Source organism: Doryrhamphus excisus, linkage group LG2 (genome assembly GCF_037039965.1).
Source record: "Doryrhamphus excisus strain RoL-2023G ecotype Guam linkage group LG2, RoL_Dexc_Guam_v1.1, whole genome shotgun sequence".
Taxonomy (NCBI): domain Eukaryota; kingdom Metazoa; phylum Chordata; class Actinopteri; order Syngnathiformes; family Syngnathidae; genus Doryrhamphus; species Doryrhamphus excisus.
Genome location: NC_136358.1, coordinates 10,508,815 through 10,533,446, shown reverse-complemented (window position 1 = coordinate 10,533,446; position 24,632 = coordinate 10,508,815). Strand labels below are relative to the sequence as shown.

Genomic DNA, 24,632 nt, shown 5'->3' with positions numbered 1-24,632 from the left:
TCTTCCAACCAACTTTATTTTAACGTTCCATCCCCGAGGCATTTCACACCAGATGAACTTCCTGGTTCAAAGGTCAGGCAAGTTCACCCGACAAAGCTGTCCAAGGCAAATGCCTGTGACACTCAGACCCGAGCAACAAAACCCAATAGTGTCATTCCAAATATATACTGACGAAAATCAGAAAACACTTTATAAAAACAGCCACTTTGTTACTAAATATGTGCCTATGATAGGATTGTGTTCTTACCCGTTTAACGTGACTTCTGTTTTCGGACATGACTGGTCAGCTTCTCAACATCGGCCATGTAAGATGAATGCAATTAATGCAAATGATTCGGTCCAACAAACGTTTAATCCTCTGTTCTCCTCAGTTATTTTTCTCTTTTTCCCTTTGGGACCCATGGCCCGTCACACAGCCGCCGGTTTGTTTACAACAGCCACCTGCCTGGCATCCCGCCCTGCTGATAGAAACGTGTGTCGCAGGCTATGACGCATATCTTCATTGACAGAAATGTTGAAATGTTATATTTACACATTTTTACAGCATTGGAAAACGTTAAGAATGTTTTGTCATGTTTGTCCTACAGAAACCATATTAAAAAAAAATATATATATTTTCAGGTATATGACAATAAAAACAATACCTGCACTGTTCCAGTCTCTGGCAGGCCATGTAATCCGTGATAAGTCAAACACAGCGACAGTAGATACAAATAACTTTGGTCTTGCTACAAGAGCCATCTACCAGGGCTTTGAAGCTAACTTTACCAATCTAAATACTCTTTTCTTTCTCCATTTCCCAACAATATTTGCTAGAGCTGGAGGCTACAGAGTTACCGTGCTTCAAGCAAACTACGGTGGGGGCCGAGGTTCAAACAGGAGTGCATGTTAATCGCGTGTCAAAAAAAATGACCACCGTTCAAGGAAACTTACCTTAACGCGTCATTAATGCGTTAACTTTGACAGCCCTCGTAAATAGTACATTATATACTCCCACTTTTATCCGCGCTCTTATTTCCTGTTGGTACGTTTAAAGCCTGTTCTATAGCCCTGAAAACAAATGAAAACCAAGTAAAAAAAACAAAAAAACAGGCATGTTTCTTTAGAAAATTGTGTTTTATTGATAAAGTTAGAGTGGCATGAAAATTGACACATGAATGAATTTGAAAGAGACAAATTATCTTCATTAGGAGTAAAAGCAGTGATTGTGTAACATTCAGAGTGAAAACATGACGCCATTTCTACAAGAATTTACACACGTGGAAATAAAGCTGAACATTATTTACAGAAAGATTTCACTATGTACAAAGCTGAGCTTCTTTTGGAGGGAAAACCAACTTGGCGTTAACGTGGCCCCCCAGAAGGCATGTGGTGTTTGGGTTGTCCGGATGACTCACGTTGACACCGAAACAGACATTGTTCATCCACCATGACGTCATGGCTGCTTCAACCCTGAGAAGTGTTGGCCTTAAAATGGAACATTGCATCTTTTGGCACAAATGCAGGATTTCAAGAGCGATTTTAAGACGGCACTGGAAAGCCATCATAGCTTTATTTAGAAGCTGGTTCTTATCGGAAGGAGATGAGGGAGTGTTCATGTATTCACAAAGCAGTGCAACACAAGCCAATCAGTTATCTGCATGATTTCAGTGCTTGGAAGATGGACCGCTCCGTGGCACGGATGAAACCTTCTGACCATTTTGTTGTTCTCCACAGTGACGTCTCTCGCCAAAAGTCCAACATATCTCGTCAGCATTTGGTCCAGTCGATGCCACAAAGCAGTGTTCTCCTACCAGACTCGGACTAGCAACTCTTCACAAGGAGGAGAGCACAGACTAATACAAAAGCTGCAGACAAGTTCTACTGGATTCTTCTCGAGTGTGATGGGGGTCATTGGAGCATGAGCTGCTTGAGGTTGTCATGGAGAATGGTGTCCTTGACGTCCCGGAACACCAGCCTGATGTTCTCCGTGTTGATTGCTGTGGTGAAGTGGTGGTACAGGGGCTTCTGGGTAGCATCACGCCGCTTGGCCCGGAAGCACTCCACCATGAAGGCCTGGATGTCCGGCAGGCTGTGCTCGGGCCCGGTGTAGTCGGGAAAGTAGTCCTTGAGTACCACGCTCTTCACTTTCTCCTCCAGCAGGTCCGTCTTGTTGAGGAAGAGGATGATGGAGACGTTGGCGAATACGCGGTTGTTGACGATGGTCTCAAAGATATTGAGGGATTCGCACAGACGGTTGGTCTGACGATCCTCCATCAGAACCTGATGAAGACCACAAGGGAGGACTGCGTTAGATGAGGCCGTCAGTGCATTCAAATATTTGATTGCCATGAATCGCACACATTGTCTTGATTTAACTCAGAACGATTTACACTTAATCACAGTTTTCCAACCATACCATTCTACCACTGAGAGGTTGTTGATGTTGACATGAATGTTCCATGATAAAATAAAGAAGCCAATTAGATAAGTGTCATCCTTGCAGTATTTCCAATATATATATCACCATGCCTACCCACCACCCCGGGACGACAACCACCACCACACCTACCCCACCAGAACCCGCAGGGGGCACCCCAGCAAACAGGGCCAGAGACAGACACCCTCAGCCCTTCGAGAGTTAGGTTAACAAATTCATTATTGGTGTCCATATCGACTGAAATTCCGACAGTTCTTTGCATTGGGCAGATATTCTCTCAATTGCTATATGACCTAACAGGAGATTTTTGTAAAGGGCTATGTTCACTTTCTTTTTGGATTTCCAATGAATGAGAATGGCTTTCTTGGCGATGCTTAACACTGTAATGGGGAGTTGTTTCACTTCCTGCCTTCCCGATATAATTTTCATTCATGAAATCATTTATTTGTTAATTTATATATTTTTTTCTTTAACACATATTGAAGTATAAGGTGATGTAACCACATAATGACATAATAGTTACCATAATAACCTTAAAAATAGTGATATATGACACAATACGGCTGATGAAGACTCTTCATCCTTGTATTTAGCAAACATCAACTGCTTGTGTTTTTTCTTGAATTTGCTCATCGTTGTGCATTGTTGGAGTTCCGTACTTTCGTAGCCTTCCAATTCAAAGTCCATGCCTTTATTTGCATTCAGCCAAGTTTCCCAGATTGCGATTGCTTTGAAGGGTTCCTTGAATAGATTCAAATATAATTCAAATAATTATATTCAAATACAACATAATTTGCGTACATGCTTCTGCAGTTTATATGAATCATTGACAACTTGTTGCCAATATTAAAACTATTATTGTATTGCTCCTTTCCTCCAGCACAGAGCGCTCGCTCACCTGGAGAAACCTGAGAGCACTGTGAGAATCAGGTTCTTTGATTTCTCCAGTGCGTTCAACACCATCCAGCCAGCACTTCTGAGGGACACTGGACTACCTCACCAACCATACCATCACAGTATGTGAGGACACGGGACTGTGTGTCCAACACGGTTGTCTGCAGTACGGGGGCTCCGCAGGGAACAGTCCTGGCTCCGTTCCTTTTCACTGTCTACACTGCAGACCTTTCATGCAAAAAAAACAACCTGCAGAAGTTCTCTGACGACTTTGCAATTGTGGAGGGGTAGGATTTAATAAGCTTTGCTTCTTCCTACTCCTTTTGGACATGTGGAACTGTGAACTGATTATGTGATGCACTAAGTTGTAATCTGATGCATGTTCAAATGAAATTAAACCATTACTATTACCAGATGCTGCCGTGTCCCGCGAGGTAGGCAAGGTGTGTAAAGAAAGATGCAAGAGAAGTCAAACACCAACAGGTTTGCCAAGCTTGCATGGTTTGGCGTAATCTGTGTAGAGCTGTGAAACAGAAACCATTGGAGGTTTTACCGACTAGCACTGACTCTCATGGCAATACCTGACAAAGAGTGGTGTGCATTTTCTTTTATTTCCAAAACCATTGTAAAAATACTGGGGCTAGTAATCAGTAGAATGCTTTATAAAATTCAGCAGAGAACTCGTCCGGTGCTGGTGCTTTCTTATTTGACATTTGCTGTAGAGTATCATGAAGATCTATTTCTGTTTATCACCTGATTTGGGGTCAATATTGGGCCCCAAATTATTTAATTTATATATTAATGATATTTTCAATGTTTCTCAATTGGTAAAGTGTATATTGTTTCCAAATGATACAAATATATTTTACTGTAATGAGAGTCTGGATGATCTTATTCATACTGTAAATAATGGACTAATTAAAATTAAAAAATGGATGGAAGGTAACAGATTAATTTAAATAATACCAAGGTAATGGTATTTGAAAATGATGAATTGGAATTACAAAAACAAGTTCTATTAGATGGCATTCAAATTGAAAATGTTGCAGAAATAACATTTTTAGGATTAATAATAGACCGTGAGTTAACATAAAGCATATATCGAATAAAATTTCGATATATCTCAAGTCTATATATCAAGTCTTGCCATGATTAATGGCGTTAAATACGTATGTCCTTGACTACAGTGCACTCCATACCTTGTACTGTTCTTAAATTCGTCCCTATCTAACTTACTGTGTGGAAGTATGGGGCAATAACCACAAAACAATAATAGAATCACTATTTCATCAACAAACGAGGGCATTACGAATAATTCATAAGGTAGGGTATCTTGATCACACAAATTCATTATTTCTCAATTAAAAAATTATAAAAATATGTGATTTGGTAAAATTATATGCAGCCAAGTTTATGTTTAAAGTATTTCACAATACATTACCTGTTAATATTCATGATTTGCAAGGTTTTGGGAATTTGATCATTCCAATGGCAAATTCCACCAGGAGATGTTTTCCCTTATCAGTTTGTGAGGTTAAGCTGTGGAATAGTCTGGGACTTGAACAGAAGCAATGTCAAGACATTGGCCGTTTCCAATGTTTACACAAACAGAATGTCTGGTTACAATACAGAGACATTCAGGTCTAACTGTGCTCTGTTGTGTGGGTGATTAACTGTTACTTATCTTGTGGTGTTCATTTTACCATTGCTGGTATTCACTGTGTGTCTGGTGTTGCCTACCATTGTCATACTTGTATTACTACAGTTGGTATTGGAAATCCCTTCACATGTGTAAACATTAGTAAATGCATGTTCGAACTTCTCCAAATGTAGTATTTGTAATTGGAACTGAATTTTCTTATCAGCAATTACTTTTAAATCTAATTCCAATTTTCTTAGGTTACTCAGGGTATTGTATTTTGTGAGTCTGCATAAGCGTTTTCAAGGAGTTTGATTTTCTTCTCCAATTCTAATTCCAATAATCTTTCTTTCTTTTTCTTGTATGATGACTAGGAAATAATTTTCCCGTGCATTACTATTTTTGCTGTCTCCCAGAGAACACAAGCGGAGGTTTCTGGTTGGTCATTAAAATTTAAAAACATTGTCCACTCTCTCTCCAAGTATTTTAGAAAGTCTGGATCTTTAAGCAATGATGTATTAAATCTCCAAGCATTTAGTAGGTGTCCTTATGATCTGGTTAGTGAAAAATAAAAAGCCTGGGGCGTGGTCACTAATGATGATAGGGTGTATGTGAATATTTGATATGTCTGATAAGATTGAGCTACTTGTTAAAAAGTAGTCAATTGGAGAGTAAGTGTGGTGCACCGGTAAGAAATAAGTACGTATATTCCCCGTGAGTAGGGTGATAAGAGCACCAAGCATCACAAAGACTAAAATCAATCATATATTTCTTCAGTATTGCTGTTGATCGAGACTCACGATGTCCCCCAGCTGGACGAGGCCTATACCTGGATTAAATACTAAGTTGAAGTCCCCTCCCAAGATCAAGCCTGAATCCAGGTGTGCAGAGAGAGAAGAAAAAAATGTGTGAAAGAATGAGGGGTCATCAACATTAGGGCTGTATATGTTGGCAATGTTGCCAACAGATATGTTAATTATTATTACAGTAAAGTCTTGTTATATCGATATCGGTTATAACGAATTACTGCTTATTACGATACTACTTTCATTTCCCTGCAAATTTCTAGTCTTTTATGATATAATTAGTTCCGTTAGTACGATACCCGGTTATTATGATAATCCGGTTACTACGATGCCCTTTTCATCTCCCGCCAGCCAATTTGGTCTGCTTATATCGATACAAAAGCAGCTTAAATCAATTTTTGCTTAAGGATTTCAATACCAAAAAAGAACGCGGCGAACGGCTGCTTCCAGTCAACTTTATTTTTCACACTTCCACCACCAGAGCACAGCACACACACCGATTCCCGCACTTCCTGGTTCACAGGTCATGCTCAACCCGCCCCACATAGCTGGCCAAACACATGCCTGCAACATTGTTCTATAGTATAGAACATTGTCAAGTGCATTATTGCCCACTTTTAATGCAGTTCGGCGCAGGATCGGATATATCGACAGTCCGGTTATATCGATTTTTTTTCCGACTCCCGACAATATCGATATAACGAGACTTTACTGTATATGTTATATTATTATATGGGGAATAATTATATACCTTCTATGTCTGTAATATTGTTGTGGAGTGTAAAATGGACCTTCCTGTTAATTAAAATGGCTACTCCTCTCTGTTTGGAGTTGTAACTTGCTAAATATGTGCGGGAACTGGGCAGCTGATTTGGAGATGCGAGTCTCTTGCAATAAGACAATGTCTGCTTGGATGTTCTTCAGATGGTTCAATTCTTTTGTCTTTTTTCTCTAGAACCAACTCCCCTGACATTCCTAGTGACAAATTGTAATGAGGTCATCCATGGCTAAGCTTATGGTGATGTGTGTGTATAGATGTGCAAATGTGAACTAGTGAGGGTGTAATATGGGTGTATGCGTGTGTGTAAGTGGCAGTGATGTAGGATTGTATATCAGCCGTACAGTACCAACCACATGTGTAGAAATGTGTGAAGTCTTTGTACTGGCTGGTCTTTTCAACATTGAGTCGGGAACAGTACCTCTGGATTGGCAGACTGGGGTGTTGGTCCCCCTTTTCAAGAAGGGTGATCTGCGGGTGTGTTCCAGCTGTAGGGGATCACACTCCCCAGCTCCACAGTGTATGCCAAAGTCCTGCCTTTTTCCAGTGAACCTTGTCCTCTGCCAAAGCTGCCCTTTGTCACCCATTTTGTTCATAATTTTCAAGGGTGTCCAGTTCGGTGTTCTTAAGATCTCATCTCTGCTATTTGCATCCGCCCCCGTTTTGGCATGTAGACAGCATGCGCTTACAAGTACACTCGCTTAACCCCAGCATTACTTTGACAGGCCTATTGTTGACATTTCTTTGGCGAGGAAAATTCAGTCAAATAGTGATAAAGGAAGAACATACCTGGTCGTACTCGGAGGACGAGACGAGGAAGAGAATGGAGGTGACCGAGTCGAAGCACTCGAACCAGCGCCTCCGCTCCGACCGCTGGCCCCCCACGTCCACCATCTTGAAGGGCACGTTCTTGATCTCAAAGTCGTACTCATGGATGCCCTTGGTGGGCTTTCGTGCCAGCAGGATGTCTTGCTGACTTGGCAGATAGTTCTGGCACAGAGAAAGACAATCCTTTATCCTGTTAGCAGGGTCATGTGATCATGATTAGTCATGCTAGCATGACAGCATGTTGCTGTTAAAAGGTGAGTGTAATGTTAGCACTTGAGCATCAAACAGCTATGGTAAAGTTTGCTAATGTGGGTGTCCTCCTGTGTTAATCCATCCATTTTCTGCCACTGCCACTTATCCTCACTAGGGTGTGGGTATGCTGGGGCCTATCCCAGCTGTCTTGGGGCAAGAGGTGGGGTACACCCTGGACTGGTGGACAGCCAATCACAGGGCACATATAGACAAACAACCATTCACACTCACATTCATACCTATGGACAATTTGGAGTGGCCAATGAAGCTAACATTGTTATTGGAATGGGGGAGGAAACCGGAGTACCCGGAGAAAACCCACACACGAGTGGGGAGAACATGCAAACTCTACACAGAGATGGGCGTGATGAGATTCCAACCCAGGTCTTCCCATCTCCAAACTGTGTCCTGTCCCAATTGTTCAATTGTGATATTTGGCATCTTTACATTGGACAAAGTACACAATAGCACTTCTTGGCGACACACATGCTGTCAACCCCCCACCCCACACACACAGGGTGGTTATTTACATGAGCTCCTCAGGGCAGCATTGCTGTCCCAGCATGCTACGATAAGGAGAGGAAGCACGTACTAGTCAAGTTCTACCCCCCCTCCCAAAAAAAAAAACTTACCGGCTCGCCAAGCTTATCCAGATTATCCAAGAAATACTTGACCGACTCGCCCTGTAACGGGACAAACAAGAGGGTGACACATTAGCTGTGAGAGTGCTGCTACATGCATGCTAACGTTTTGTGTTGCACAATGAGATACTAGTATGTGTTTTCTAGAAGGCTGTGATGCTGCTCAGGGGCAATTAGTGCAAGCCCCGACACGAGGCTGCCAAGACTCCCATGCGTTCCTTTATCTGTGTGTCTGTTCGGCCAATCACAGCATCTCATCGGGCCTTTGCATTTTTTTACATAGCAATTTTGAGGCAAACTTTCACTGCAGAAATGATGCATTTTACCTCTTCTTATCCATCTGCCGACTGGCTGCTTTCTTTCAAACACTAACAACAGCAATTCTACTGATGATTCATCATTTCCCCTCCTGCATGCATCTTTTTCAAACCCAATCTGACCTGAATAACCAGTGTGTGTGTGTGTGTGTGTGTGTGTGTGGTAGACAAGGACGGGAGGGGCAGCATAAAGGTAAAGGAGACACACGGCTATCAGGTGGTGCTGAGTGAGAGCGCTAAGTAAATTCATGATTGGTCAGTCATTTGGGGGTGGGGGCGTTACGGGGGGACAAGACCAATCTCTGAGCTTTTTCTGTGAAAGTGAAAGGAGTGCATGATGTAAGTCAGCGCAACATGTCACCCTCAGCATTCTTAATAGCATGTGAAGGTAAACATGAAGTCAAGCAGGAGGTGTGGGTGTTTGTCATGCAAACCCATGAGCGTTTGGGACGCAAAGGAACGCCAGATGCTGAACCGGTTTGCTAAGCTCAGCCTGCTGGATGGAGATGTTCCAGTCAAATCATAGCAAAGGCGGGTTAGAATGTTCTCGCGGCAAACTCACAGGCCACCAGAGAAGAAGAGGACTTAGCTTTTTGCCCACGATGAACCAAGTCACCAGCCACTTTGTAATGGCCACACTGCCAGGACACAGACTACTCATTCCCACTGTGATGCACTAGCAGGGATGGGGCTGCTGGGGTTTCCATCTGCAGACATGTCCAACCCATGGGCCACGTCTGTGCTTTCATGTCATCAGCTAGGGAAGCTAGAATATCAGCATAGCACACCTTTGCTAATGCTCTTTTGCTGTGGTGGCAGCTGGCACTAACCTGTTCAACAAAGTACCCATCTACCCAAGTACCCATAACAACAATAATAATAATAACAATAGAACAAAGACAATATGCTCTGGTATCAGTCAGTCATATGCAAACCGAGGTATCAGATGGGAAAAACCACAACATCGTTTCCCTCCAGACCTGTTGATGTACCAAGTGCTCCTCTCATGATGTATACTGTGTGTACACACACACACACACACACACACATATATATTTTATTATATATAGACATATGTGAATGTCATATTTCTACAGGGTCATGCCTTTGACTGTTAGACAAGCCACGCCCCCTGCTAGTCAGAAAGCATAAAGCAGTTTAGCGGCGGATCAACATTCCAGCTGCGATCACACTTGGACTGCTCTGTGTAAGAAAGCAGCACTGGCAACTGCAGCATGGAAAAGTGCCTTCTCAGTGAAAGAGACATGAGGAAGTGACGACCGGCGTGAGGCCTGGGTCACATGACCACAAGAAGAAGCGAGGACTGGGTGATGACGAGTGTCTCAGCGTTCCCTTCTAAGCTCAAGGAGGAAGAAGTAAACAGGAAGCTGGCTGAATCACATGACAGCAAGGAGATTGTAAAGCAGCAATATTTGGGTTTGAGACAAGCTCTTATCTTCTGGTTCTTTCCACCCACCAGCTGAAACTCGCGACGGCGGTCGTAGGCGTTCTGGATCCCAGAGTCGGCCCAGAGGGCCTTGATGGCGGTCAGGTACTGCAGGAAGATGGGCGTCTCCAGCTGCCCACGGACCATCTTGGCGGAGCGCGTGTCAAACGACATCAGCTTGTCCCCATACTGCTGGTGGCCCGGGTCCCCCCAAGGGATGTGCAGCTTCTCACGGGCATCAACCAAAACACGTATGCCTGATGGTGCACAAGAACAGGGAAGAACCATTCACATAACAGTTAGACCAACAATTCATCATGCAAAGTCAGCATACTAATATAGCTATGCCTGATACCAGACAAACCATGTGATAACCTCTAAGTATCAATGCAGCTATGACCAGGTGAAATCAATAACAATACACTGTATTAATATAGCTATGATCAGGTGAAATCAATAACAATAAACTGTATCAATACAGCTATAACCAGGTGAAATCAATAACAATACACGGTATCAATACAGCTATGACCAGGTGAAATCAGATCAATAATATAGAAAAACTTTGTGTGATCATGTCCATCAAAGGTCTTTGCTTGGCATGTTCCTAATATTATGGCTGGTATGTGTATTGCCAAGACAGCAAATTCCTAGGAAATGTTATGTATGAGGTATTGTAGTATTGGCCCTACTGTCATATTTACTGACATGAAATACACCATGTGAATGAAATGAGCCGTGCTGGTAGCCACTCAGTGGCTGTGTTCGAAACCGCATACTACTATATACTATCCACACTCCATACTGCATACCCAATCCATCAGACAGCATACAAAGCATTTACACAACAGCGTACTACATGATAACCCACAAGGCATTGCGCTCCTGCCCGAGCCAAAATCAACAGCTGATTTCACTTTAGCTCTAAACTCTTTAAATAGATCACTTAGAGATTTTTTTTTAAATCAGGCGATTATTTAAATCAGGAAAGTGGTCGTTTATATCTGAGTGTGCCATTTATTTGTCCAAATACCAACCATTTACAATTTTGTTCGGACAAGTGAGCAACGCACTTCCGGTTATTTTCACAAAATAAAACACCCCCTTACTTTTTTCATACAAAAAAAAAACCAAAACATAGTGACGAATCACTGCTTTTACTTTGAAAACAAGAAGCGAACCAACATGCAATATATCCTGCTTGACACCACTCTTTAGACCAGGGGTGGGCAAACTACGGCCCGGGGGCCACATGCGGCCCACCAAGTGTTTGAATCCGGCCCGCCAGTTGCTTTTTCAGTATTTCAACTTTTAACATACAAACTGGCAACATGTCTTATTTAGTCATTTTTTTTTTAAATGTAAAATTTAGTGACATAGTTTGATGTTTAAAGTGCTCCTGAAAAAAGCCACATGAGAACATACAGCTACAATTAGACAAATCATTCAAGGAAAATGTGTGTGTTAAATACATGTTCTGGCCCCCTGGACAATTTTGTTAACTCAATGCGGCCCACGAGTCAAAATATTTGCCCACCCCTGCTTTAGACTGATCTTGTCCCATTAACGGAATTTGACCAGTCATGATGCCTTACCGGTGAAGAGTCTTGTTGGCCCACCGTCTTCGGTACATCATGGTCGCTATCGACTTGGGCTTATCAGATGTAAGATAGATTTATTTTTTTAACTGTCTTAATAAATGTAAATCCAATGAGAAATTGCTAACATAACATACCGCCAAGCATAAAAATTGATGGAAAATCTAATTTTACTCAGCTTGGTAATTTTACATAAAGAAACAAAGTCACAAAAGTCACAAAAGTCATCAAAGTCATTGCGTTTATTAAAACGAATAAATAATAAATAAATAAAGTGAACAATAATGTGTAATACATTTATAATAAAATCTTTACAGATGGCTGCAAGAGGGCCATACTGCAAGGTGAATCCCCATGTTCAGCCAACTTTTTTTTTTTTCCCCACGGTGACGTCCCGTCGTGTTGTATCCTGGGTAATTTCGGTATGAGTAGTAAACTGATGATACATACTCAATATTTCTGTATGCATCCAGGAACTTCTCGCAACTGCCAGTGTAGACACACTGTATACTCAAAGAGTTAGTATGAGTAGTAGGTAAATATGCGGTTTCGAACACCAGTGTGTCCAAACTACAGGCCTTGTACGGCCATGCTGGAATAGACTGATGTCATGGTGCTGTGGTCAAACCTACGCGACAATGTCTTATGTACTATGTATGTATATACATTATGTATATACATATACACACACACATATACATATATATATACATATATACACATATATACATATACATATATACACATATATATACACACATACACACACACACACACATATATATATACACATATATACATACATGAGTTTGGGATCACATTTTCATGCATTTCACAAAAAATTAAAATGAAGCAGATGATTTTCAAAGAACGATCTACATTTTGGCATAGAGGCCTACTATCAACAACTGTCAGCCGTCAACTGTCGGCCATCTCTTTGTGGAGTTTGCATGTTCTCCCTGTGCATGCGTGGGTTTTCTCCGGGTACTCCGGTTTCCTCCCACATTCCAAAAACATGCTAGGTTAATTGGCCACTCCAAATTGTTCATAGTTATGAATGCGAGTGTGAATGGTTGTTTGTCTATATGTGCCCTGTGATTGGCTGGCCACCAGTCCAGGGTGTACCCCACCTCTCGCCTGGGATAGGCTCCATAAGCGGTAGAAAATGAATATATATATATACAGTGAAGAAAATAAGTATTTGAACACCCTGCTATTTTGCTATTTCTCCCACTTAGAAATCATGGAGGGGTCTGAAATTTTCATCGTAGGTGCATGTCCACTGTGAGAGAGATAAACTAAAAAGAAAAATCCAGAAATCACAATGCATGATTTTTTAACAATTTATTTGTGTGATACAGCTGCAAATAAGTATTTGAACACCTGTGTATCATCTAGAATTCTGACCCTGAAAGACCTGTTAGTCTGCCCATTAGAAGTCCACCTGCACTCCATGTATCATCCTGAATCAGATGCACCTGTTTGAGGTCGTTAGCTGCATAAAGACACCTGTCCACCCCATACAATCAGTAAGACTTTAACTTGTAACATGGCGAAGACCAAAGAGCTGTCCAAAGACACCAGAGACAAAATTGTACACCTCCACAAGGCTGGAAAGGGCTACGGAGCAATTACCAAGCAGCTTGGTGAAAAAAGGTCCACTGTTGGAGCTATCATTAGAAAATGGAAGAAGCTAAACATGACGGTCAATCTCAATCGGAGTGGAGCCCCATGCAAGATATCACCTCGTGGGGTCTCAATGATTCTAAGAAAGGTGAGGAATCAGCCCAGAACTACACGACAGGACTTGGTCAATGACCTGAAAAGAGCTGGGACCACCGTTTCCAAGGTTACTGTAGGTAATACACTAAGACGTCATGATGTGAAATCATGCATGGCACGAAAGGTTCCCCTGCTTAAACCAGCACATGTCAAGGCCCGTCTTAAGTTTGCATATGACCATTTGGATGATACAGAGGAGTCATGGGAGAAAGTTTTATGGTCAGATGAGACCAAAATAGAACTTTTTGGTCATAATTCCAATAAGCGTGTTTGGAGGAAGAAGAATGAAGAGTACAATCCGAAGAACACCATCCCTACTGTGAAGCATGGGGGTGGTAGCATCATGCTTTGGGGGTGTTTTTCTGCACATGGGACAGGACGAGTGCACTGCATTAAAGAGAGGATGACCGGGGCCGTGTATTGTGAGATTTTGGGGAACAACCTCCTTCCCTCTGTCAGAGCATTGAAGATGGGTCGTGGCTGGGTCTTCCAACACGACAACGACCCGAAGCACACAGCCAGGAAAACCAAGGAGTGGCTCCGTAAGAAGCATATCAAGGTTCTAGCATGGCCCAGCCAGTCTCCAGACCTGAACCCAATCGAAAATCTTTGGAGGGAGCTCAAACTCCGTGTTTCTCAGCGACAGCCCAGAAACCTGACTGATCTAGAGAAGATCTGTGTGGAGGAGTGGGCCAAGATCCCTCCTGCAGTGTGTGCAAACCTGGTGAAAAACTACAGGAAACGTTTGACCTCTGTAATAGCAAACAAAGGCTACTGTACCAAATATTAACATTCATTTTCTCAGGTGTTCAAATACTTATTTGCAGCTGTATCACACAAATAAATTGTTAAAAAATCATGCATTGTGATTTCTGGATTTTTCTTTTTAGTTTATCTCTCTCACAGTGGACATGCACCTACGATGAAAATTTCAGACCCCTCCATGATTTCTAAGTGGGAGAAATAGCAAAATAGCAGGGTGTTCAAATACTTATTTTCTTCACTGTATATATATATATATATATATACACACACACATATACACATTCATGCAGTGACAAGAGTCAGCGTTTAAGACAGGAAGTACTGTATGCTGCTGTTACAATAAATGGCCAACTTAATACAGCCATCCTGACGTCTAGTTATTTGGGGATGGATGGCATGAAAAGTTTATAAAAATGGCTGTCAGTTCCAGAGTTGATGTATAGTGAAGTCATCTTCACCACTTAGACCAATGTTCCCAGTAGCCCAAAGCCATGTTTCAAGTGGTGAACAAGAACGCTGGAGCTACTCATTACTGAGTCCTACTCAGACATTTTGTTCTTTTGCTTTAGATAGTTTTTGGTCATTTTTGGAGCCACGGACTTCAACTTTTGATCAGCTGATAAACAGCCTATTTCACTTTAATTGTTCTTTTCAATAAATGACTTTTTTCCCAGTGCTTTTTTCCACACTTCCCTTTCTTACTTTTTTCATATTGTAACTCTGCTTAAAACCTCATTAAGATCCAGAAGTGCTAAAGTTACATTCTAGCTATTTGTACACTGCTCTTAGGATTTTCATCGGGTGTGTATATTCCACTATCATGTTTTAAAATTAATGAATGAATGATTAATTGCAGTTTCATGGTACACTATTAGTCTGAAAATATTAAAATAAAGTAATATGTAGTATTCTGGCCAGGAGGCGTCAGTAATGACACAAAACGTTGATGCTTACTTTAAAGGGGACCAGCAATGGTTTTTCATGACTCTGAGCTAGAAATGTTGTTAGTAGGGCTAAGCGATATGGACTAAAAACTCTTACCCTGCTATATTAAGGTTAAATATCCAGAGTTAGTGCTTGTTCCGTGCCCATTCCTGCAACCACAGACACACTAGGCCTGGGGTGTCAAACAAACAGATCAGGCCTGCAGATGGGTTTAACCCGGGCCACGAGACGTTTTAATAAAGTATAAAATAAGCTGTATTTTCAATAAAAGTAACTGCTGTTCTAATTACGACCACTGGATGGCGCGATAGTAATTGTGTTAAGGAGGCCAACTGTTTATACTGGAGCAGAGCAAGTAAACTGCAGCCAGCCACCTTGTCTTTTACCTGCATCACATATTTAACATTCCACATTTAACATTAGGTGCTTTGGCACCCTCAATGCCCCGCAAGAATAGAATCTTGGTCGCCACTATGCCAGTCTTCATTAGGGATTGACCGATATGATTTTTTTCCGGCCGATGCCAATACCGATTTTTTTCCCATCACCCTTAGCCGATGGCCGATTTTGCTTGGGCCGATATTTGTGGCCGATACTGCTTTTGCTTCCTCAATTTATATGACAAAATTATAATGATAACAAATATTACAGGTCTCAAGTTTAAACAAATATTTATTGAAATCTAAACACTGAATCTTACCACTGAGGACGATTCGATACACATCTCGATGCACTGTCAGCGATACGATGCATGGAATTTTCTAGCGATACGACGCGATAATCATTTAGTTCAAGTTAATGAGATCCAATACAATATAGAGCAATTTCTTGCGATATGATGCAAATAAGCAAATGGGAAAAAACTGTAATTCAGTATGGTCCGACAAAAGATTTGGCTTTATTGCTTCTAGGCACTTGGCAGTAAATTCAACTAAATTATTGTTTGTCTTTTTTTTTTTTTTTTACTATGCACCACTTCTTGCAAATTCTTTTTGCCATCAACAACTTTTTAAAAACAACTTTCCTCACACTTTCACATCAGCTAAGCAATTACAATAGCAGTGGTTCAGTGGTGGAGTAAAACAATTAAACAATAATTACTGCTGTAAAAAATACAGTACGCAGCAACAGCAAAGTTAAAGTGACACTTTCAACAGTGGAATCAATGTCTGTTTATATTCCTGTCTGTAAACCATACTGCTAATATGAATGCACTAGGAGGTAGGCTAATACTGGAGTGAGGAGCAGAAAGTGGAAAACAACTCATGCCATTTCAAAATTGTTTCAAAATTCAGGAAATTCAGTGGAGGATCCACTTGTTCTGACCTGATCTGCTTGGTTTTCCCCCGTGTCCGACGAGGAACTAGACAAGGAGGTGGCAGTAGACTTGTCCCTGTTGTGGTGTCCCCTTTTTAAGGGGGTCTGCATGTTTGTCGTGCTGCCGTTGTACGGCTTCTTAATGCGGCATTCTTTGCAAATGACGGACATTTTGTGGGGCTTTCCACCGTTCCTTGCGAATCCGTATTGTTTCCAAACATACCATTTAAACCAGGGGTGCTCACACTTTTTCAGCATGCGAGCTACTTTTAAAATGACCGAGTCAAAATGATCTACCCACTACAAAAATGCAAAACATCTATTTATTTTCAAATGTATTGAGGATTATTTGTACGTACAATGTATGTTGATGTACCTTACATAACCAAATGAGCCAATATTGCAAAACACACATAATTAACTATTAAATTTTTTTGTAATTACCTGAGTTTACTTTGATGACTTGCACTGAATTAAATCAGCCAGGGATGCATAGTCCGGACAGTAGCTGCTGATAGCCAGCCTCAAGCACACTTCCAAATGTTCATGTACATTGTGAAAAAAAAGGTCCACCTGCCATTCCGTATGGAAGTGATATGTTTTTGCCTTTTTACTTGGTCCAGCTCCTTCACTCATTTTAGTGACCATAAACTTTAGCGAGGGCTTAAAATCTCGCAATTCGCCGACTAGCTTAGCACTTTGCATCGTTGTTTACACATGAGCGGTGACCTAAAGGTCAAAATTCAGTTGTCATCTGACTGGTTGTCCTGTATGTCAATCAAGTAACGGGGATGGATGATAGGCTGACATCGTAAGTTCTGCTGCACTTAGAGACGTTGTTTGATTTGATTGGTCACCCGAAGGGCAACATTCAGTTGTCATCTGAATGGCTGCCCTGTATATCAATCAAGTGACGGCATTGATGCTAGGATGATATTTTTTTAATGTCACGCCGCGATCGACCAGTACCACCTCCGCGATCAACTGGTAGATCACGATCGACTTAATGAGCACCTGATTTAAACGTTGCGGGTGGGTTAAATATAGAAACTTCCTCGCTGCTGCTTGCGTGCGAACGTCCATTGATGTATCGATTAATATTGATTATTTTCCACACCCTTTGTGTGTGCATGTGTTAAAATGTCCCTTCATGGATACTTTTTCTTGGAATGGTAGGCTATGTAACAGCTGCCTTTATGCAAACTACATTGTTGGGCATTGTTGGGTTTATAAAATGCATAAATACATTTTTGGTATTAAATGAGTTCATTAAAAAAATGTATTTAGAAGGTGGTAAGCATTCTCAAACTTTTATTATTACCGAATCCTACTTTGTGGAATCCAACTCAGCACAGTCGGGTCTGGAACCAATGAAGTGACTGAATTTGTCATAAACATTTGTCGTAAAAAGTGTACATTATGCCATTCAGTTCAAGTCATTCCCGTTTTTGCAGTTGTTTTGGCTGAACTCCATTTCTACATGGTGCCACAAATGACCCCTGCTTTAGTGTTGTTACAACTACTCAACGATGCATCCTTTACATAGCAGACAGGGTTTGGGTGGAGATGAAGCTGTGATTGTGCATGTACATATAATAACATTTGAATTCAGCAGAGTCCTGTATAAAACACTACGGCTATGGCTTAAGTTTTAGCCATATAATGCAATTGTCTGAAATTGTACAGCACGTGTATGTACTGGTAAGACGGTGGAAGACGCAGTCACCCATGCCATTCCACCTACATATGGAAGATATTTTTTATCACACTTTGTTCACAGACATAGGGCAAACGGCGCTCTTATTTTGAAGGCAGGTAGTGAGTTCTCTGTGTGTTGAAAATGTCTCATCTACTATCTGGCCCAATGGCTGGACAGGACAAAAAAAAAGAAAAAAATGTCTCCTCCTCACTTAGAACCTGCACGTGGTCATGGGGTATTGTAAAACCCTCCTTACATTAAAGCAATGAAGAAATACTCATCCAGCCCGAGTCACACACACACAACATTAGCATGCTAACCTAAGCTTACCCCGCTATATTCCATTCAGAGGTTTCACCAACCTTTGCAGGTGTTTATGGCCATTTCAACCTGTTTAGTCTCAATCCCACTGACCTTCCTTAGAGGAAGCAGAGTCAGAGGACACATATGGACAGTTCCATCACCATGGCTTAAGTGTCTTCATCTTTCTCTTTCGCTTTTCCCTTCAGGGGTCGCCATAGCAAATCAGCCGCCTTCACCCAACCCGTCTTCTGCATCTGTCTCTCTCTCACACCAATTACCCTCATGTCCTCCTTCACAACATCCATAAACCTCCTCTTTGGTCTTACTCGACGCCTTCTACCTGGCAGCTCGAAACACAGCATCCTTCTACCTATATAATATATTCTCTATCTCTCCTCTGGACATGTCCCAACCATCTCAGTCTGGCCTCTCTGACTTTATCTCCAAGGCCTCTCACATGTACTGTCCCTCTGATGTCCTCTTTCCTGATCCTATCCATCCTGGTCACTCCCAATGAGAACCTCAGCAACCTCATCTCTGCTACCTTCAGTTATGCTTCCTGTCATTTCCTCAGTGTCTCTAGACCAAAAAACATCACTGGATACATATGTGGACAGTTCCATCACCGTGGCTGAGGTATCTGGGGTGGTCAAAATGCTCCTCAATGGCAGAGCTCCGGGCGTGGCCGAGTTGTGCTCTGAATACTTCAAGGCTCTGGATATTGAGGGACTGTCTTTTCTGACACGTCTCTTCAACACTGCGTGGGAATCCGGAACTTCGGCTGACTGGGTGGTGGTCCCCCTCTTTAAGAAGGGTGACCGGAGGGTGTGTTCCAACTGTAGGGGGAATCACACTCCTCAGCCTCCCTGGGAAAGTCTATTCCAGGGATCTGGAGAGATCAACCAGATGACGTAGCATGCATTATAGACAGTACATGTTCTACTACTAGTTAGCATCCAGTTTAGCAACCATTAAAAATACTGTACAATGAAAAGAGACACTTGAAAAACAGCCGACTTCAAAGTACCACAATAAAAACTCAAGTCAATGACACCATTAGTCATTTATTCATGCAATAATAAATGAACAAACAAGTCCTTGAAAAAAAGAGTTCATGGCACAACCGGAGCAACCAAACAAGTAACTTTTCCACACACCCTAAGATAGCGGCTTCAAATACCGTAGGTGGCAATGGTGAAAGGTGTTGCAGCTTACTGCGTTGCTGTTTTATCCATCAGCCACAAGGGCAAGTGCTGACATTTCATTATTGCCGCACATCGCAGACAGCAAATCAGGAGGGGACTGCTATTGTGGGATGCAAGTCCAGCGTTCCAATGGATACACGTCACAGTGTTTAGCCATATTCTCTGTCTGTTTGTTTTTTTACTTGTTATTTTCCTTCTCTTTCATTTGCCTTGTTACTTGCCTCTTCAATCTTCTGCCGTCTTTAAACTAAGGATGGACTGATACATCGGCCGGCCGATATATCGAGCCGATATTTGCATTCTTTACTTGAATATACTCAGTATCGGCCGATACGCGTGTGGGTTCGCCGATGTATTTTTCCTCCGCATGATTTACAAACAGGCACCCGCCGAGCAGCTTTGTGTTGCCGGAGGACCCTGCAAAACATGCAGTCACGGTACCCCTCCGCCACTGCAAGAGTGGTGAATCACAACAAGGGTACGCTTTCAATTTTTAATTAGCCGCTAACAGTTAAACTTAGATGGAATATTGCCACCTGCTTTGAAATAGGAATCATGAACGGCAAGTGCATGCAATATACGTGCTTGAAGATATAATTTAGTTTGTGGGTCTGAAAACCAGGAATGCTGCTGAATGCTTCATCTTTAAAAGTCATCTTTTAAAGGTAGTTGTAGGCTAATATGTACAGCTGTAACGAACACCGCTTTCATGTCAACGTTGGCAATTCAGTCCTATGGTGTTTGTAGGAGTTTCATTCAGCCAAAGCCGGGCTGAGGTTAAATGAGTGTTGTGTGTGTTCTCGGAGAGAGCGCAGAACGATTTGGGGCAGCCGTGTCTGCTAATCAGAGGTCTTTAGCGTGCACAAGACGAACTTTAATGATGAGAGAAATGTCTTATATATATATATATATATATATATGTATATATTATATTAAATTGTGTCAGTGTCATGTGTTTGCGTGTGTGGAGGCGGGGGGGGAGGGGGGTGGTTGCATCTCACTGCAGAGGAGCAGTCATCACATCGATGTCAGATGTGAACTTAAACTACAACAGAAAGGTTTTGCACATGGTTGAATATTTATTCCTTTTAAAGTTGATAATGCCGTTTAAATGTGTGTTTAAGAAAGCTGAATCCTACTGTGTTCAGTGTTTACATTTCAATAAATATTTGTTTCAACTTGAGACCTGGAATATTTGTTATCATTGTCATTTTTTCATGTAAATTGAGCAGCAAAAGCAGCATCGGACACAAATATCGGCCCAAGCAAAATCGGCCATCGGCTAAGGGTAATGGGAAAAAAACGGTATCGGCATTGGCCCAAAAAAATCCCTATCGGTCGATCCCTACTTGAAACACCCGCTTCCTTCTTCGTCCTCTGCATGGGTGACATACATGCATTCGTCACGTAAGCAATTCTTCGAAGCAGATGAATAAAATCTAATCGTTTTTGTAATTGAGGTACTTGAATTATTCGAATAATCGTTGCAGCCCTAAATATATTACAGTAAATATTATTTTATTATAATACTGTAACTATTACTTAGAAATCCCACAGATTTGTGGGATAATAATAATAAATAATAACGTTTGATGCAAGCTGCAATTTGTCCTACTTTTTTGACATCATCGAACGCATCATCTATGTTCTTCGATGCCCAGAGAGATGTATAGATTTATTCAAATGTATTTTCCATATTATATATACATATATATTATATATTACATTAGAGTCCTAATGTGCATCATTGTGGTAGCTCCATGCTAAATGGCTAACGCTAGCACAACACCAACCACGGTCATCACAATGACAGCCCGTCAATAGCAGCTGGAACTCCAATTTAGCTGGCAGTTCAATGCAAAAATCATCAGAGAGATGTAAAAATGTGAAAAGCACTGGTTAGTTGGGCCACTCTTATGCCAAGGTAGCACTGTATATGACAATAAAAACAATACCTGCACTGCTCCAGTCTCTGGCAGGCCATGTAATCCGTGATAAGTCAAACACAGCGACAGTAGATACAAATAACTTTGCTCTTGCTACAAGAGCCATCTGCCAGGGCTTTGAATCTAACTTTACCAATCTAAATACTCTTTCTCCATTTACCATCAATATTTGTTCCAGCTTGTGGCTATAGAGTTACCATGCTTCAATCAAACTATGGTGGGGACCAAGGGTGAAACAAAAACACCATAACTCCATATAAAATGGTCAGAGCACTTGGGAAAAAAATACAGGTGTAACATTGTTAAACTCAAAAACCAAGAACTACGTTACTGCTGCAGTGACATCTCACCACACCACTGTGGCTAGCTTGTATCTTTATCACACATTGGCTCCCAATGCCTCCCAATAGCCAAAGATTCTTCCAATTATAAGAAAAAGACTGACACCGGTATCAATGACAAATGGAACCAAAGAGTTGACTGCGTGCCACGGCACACTGTATTGACGTAGTGGGCCTCACATGTACCACAGCATGTAGGGTCCTATGATTTCTGCGGAATTGGCCTATAAAACCTGTTAAAAGTGGGTGGAAATTGACATAATATGAATGAAATGCTGTTCGAAACGCATCTACTCCATGGAACGCTCAATCGTGGCACAATCATTACAAACACAAAACTGCCTCTTCCCAACATGCTGAAATGCTGATAACCACCAGCAAAAGTTGGCGGAACCTCCTCTTACGCAGCGTGAATGAAAGCTAGCGGGGTTAGCTTAGTTCAGCATGCGAATGGGGTTGTGTGAGCGACTTGGGCTCAGTACATCTTCACCGTGTTGTGTTTTGAGTGAAAAAAAGACGAGAAACACGTTTATTCTTGCAACCGACTCGCCTTCCAGGCATTCTCAACACACACTGAACACATAAAATAAGATGTCCGTTTTCCACCACGCCGTCTCACTGTGTAAACAAGAAAAGATATCCTACAGATGCGGTTGGAATGACACACTGGCAAGCACAGTTTGTCATGAAGCATTAGACGCAGTCAGCAAGCACGTATACATTTCCCACGTCAAAAATACTAAATACTTGGTACACACTAAATGTTGACTTCAACGCCTACCAATTATCCAATGATAATAATAATAAGCTGGCATTGGCTCTGACCGCCTGTGTTACGCTAGACAATGGATGGATTCATTTCAACTTATTTTTATTAACACTAGGATTTCTGTAATGTTGGACTTTACAATATCAGGGAAAAACAAATCCACCAATTCCCTGGTGTTAAGACATGTCTATTTGTATTCTATTCTATTCTACAAGAGTTGGGTGATATATATTATATACCCATATAGATTCTTCCAATGATAAGAAAATGACATATCAGTAGAAATGATACACGTGGCGGATATATAAGATGGATGAAATGCTGTCATGTTGAGGAGAAGAAACGTTGGTGTGTGGAAGTATTTCATGATAAACACTGAACAATCTCCTCTTCCAGAGCCTGAGTGAAAGCTAGCAGGGTTACCTTATGTGGTTGTGTGTGAGACTCGGGATGGATGAGTATATTTTCACCAGGTTGTGTTTTAAGGCTTTTATGTTTTACAGTTTGAAGAAACGCAAGAAAACGTTTATTTTTGAATGTAGATTGTCTTATGCACATTCTCCACACACGGAACATACTTTCATGACTATCCTTCAAAATAAGCGCATAGCGCTTCGTTTTCAGTCTCTTTGTCAGTGGCCGTGTTGTGGTATTGGTGGTTGACAAAAAAGTATAGTTCAACAGCACCTCCAACTGTGACCATCATTCGACCGGCTGACAGAGTGACAAGTGTGGATGCTAACCAAGTGGCCACCAAAGTGTCTGTCTTGAAAACATTTTTGGTCTTGCCCGTAGTACCAGACTACAAGTGTAAACACCCCTGGTGAAACTTAGCCCCCGGGCCACACTTTGGGCACCTTATCACCCTCACCGTGCACTCCATCCCAGCAACACATTCTATGCCACTGCTCGTGGACAAAGCTGAAGTTACTTTTCCATCCCAGACAAAGAAAGCATGAAACGGAACATAAAAGTGGAGTTTGAACAGACAGAAGGAAGGGGCTCCGTGTTGGGTGTGTCGAGATGCAGGATTTTTATGTGCTTCTCCTAAACAACTTTTCCTGACAAATAAAACAGGGTGTTGTGTCGCTGTATGGGGAAAATGCTACCTTTGATAACGTTGCTGTAAATGGTGGCTCGGAAGTCCTCCCGGGCTTGTTGGTCGAAGTCCTGGCCGTGGATGATCCGCATTTGTTTGAGGAACGTCGACTTGCCGCTCTCGCCCGCGCCCAGCAGCAGGATCTTCACCAGCCGCTTGACGTACGTCTTCTCCCGGGAGAGCCGCCGGTCGATCTCCTTGGATCGGCGGACCTGCTCCACCTCGCCGCTGCTGAGCAGGCAGACGGGCAGGCACACTTTGAGCACGGACCGCGTCGGCAGGAAATCCGCCATGTTCGCGACAACTTCATCGATGCTAATTCGGTGCGCGGTCGCGGGGCGCAGGCACGGGACCAAGCCCCTTCCCTCCATTCAGGAAGTAGACTGTTATCGTCTATTTGTCTGTGGACACACTTAGATCGGCTCCTCGCCGTCAATACCTTATCTTTAGACAGCTTCACCTTTGTAAAAACGATGCATTTATTGTTGACTAGTTTGCAAACTACTTTTAAAGTATAACGCTCGTTTAGGTAGCTAACAGCGACTCCGTGTATTTCAATTGGCGGCCTCGGGGTATGTAGCTACAAACTCTATAACGACATACAACCCAACTTCAGGACTTTTCGGTGACAAAATGGATATTTTACTACAGGCTCGATGTGACATAAAGACCTTAAACGACCACTAAACAAAACTTTAAACTCTTTAAATCCAATTTGATGATGGGACGCCGCCTCCTAGCGGTTGGAGGCGGTTATTGTGTAACACTTTTCCTGAATAGAAGAAAGCAGCTTTCTCATTGGTCCGTGCCCTTTCGGGCTGAGCCGTGTTGTGTTCACAAGC

At 41.9% G+C, this 24,632-nt stretch overlaps 2 protein-coding genes across 2 annotated transcripts in view; both read right to left on the bottom strand.

Moving 5' to 3' along the window:
• iqcb1 (IQ motif containing B1) overlaps positions 1-17,428 on the bottom strand; it is a 110,431-nt gene extending 93,003 nt beyond the window's left edge. Inside the window, exon 1 of the mRNA XM_078797539.1 lies at positions 16,873-17,428. The gene's annotated coding sequence lies outside the window, so the exon portion shown is untranslated. The remainder of the gene's footprint in view (positions 1-16,872) is intronic.
• LOC131126088 (guanine nucleotide-binding protein subunit alpha-13-like) lies at positions 1,098-24,535 on the bottom strand. Its single transcript, XM_058068276.2, has 5 exons — positions 23,801-24,535; positions 10,052-10,278; positions 8,249-8,299; positions 7,326-7,526; positions 1,098-2,262 (listed from the first exon to the last, which is right to left on the bottom strand). The coding sequence occupies exons 1-5, from the start codon at positions 24,159-24,161 to the stop codon at positions 1,891-1,893; spliced, it is 1,212 nt and encodes a 403-aa protein (XP_057924259.1). The 5' UTR covers positions 24,162-24,535; the 3' UTR covers positions 1,098-1,890.
• Between the last annotated feature and the right edge of the window lie 97 nt (positions 24,536-24,632).

What these genes read in the sequence shown, in the direction of transcription:
- LOC131126088 (XM_058068276.2), bottom strand. Translation starts at nt 24,161, where the DNA reads ATGGAGGGAAGGGGCTTGGTCCCGTGCCTGCGCCCCGCGACCGCGCAC. An exon ending in TTACAGCAACGTTATCAAAG is followed by an intron (nt 10,279 to 23,800) that starts GTAGCATTTTCC and finishes GTGCACCATCAG; the next exon opens with GCATACGTGTTTTGGTTGAT. An exon ending in CGTCCTCCGAGTACGACCAG is followed by an intron (nt 2,263 to 7,325) that starts GTATGTTCTTCC and finishes GGTCTTCATCAG; the next exon opens with GTTCTGATGGAGGATCGTCA.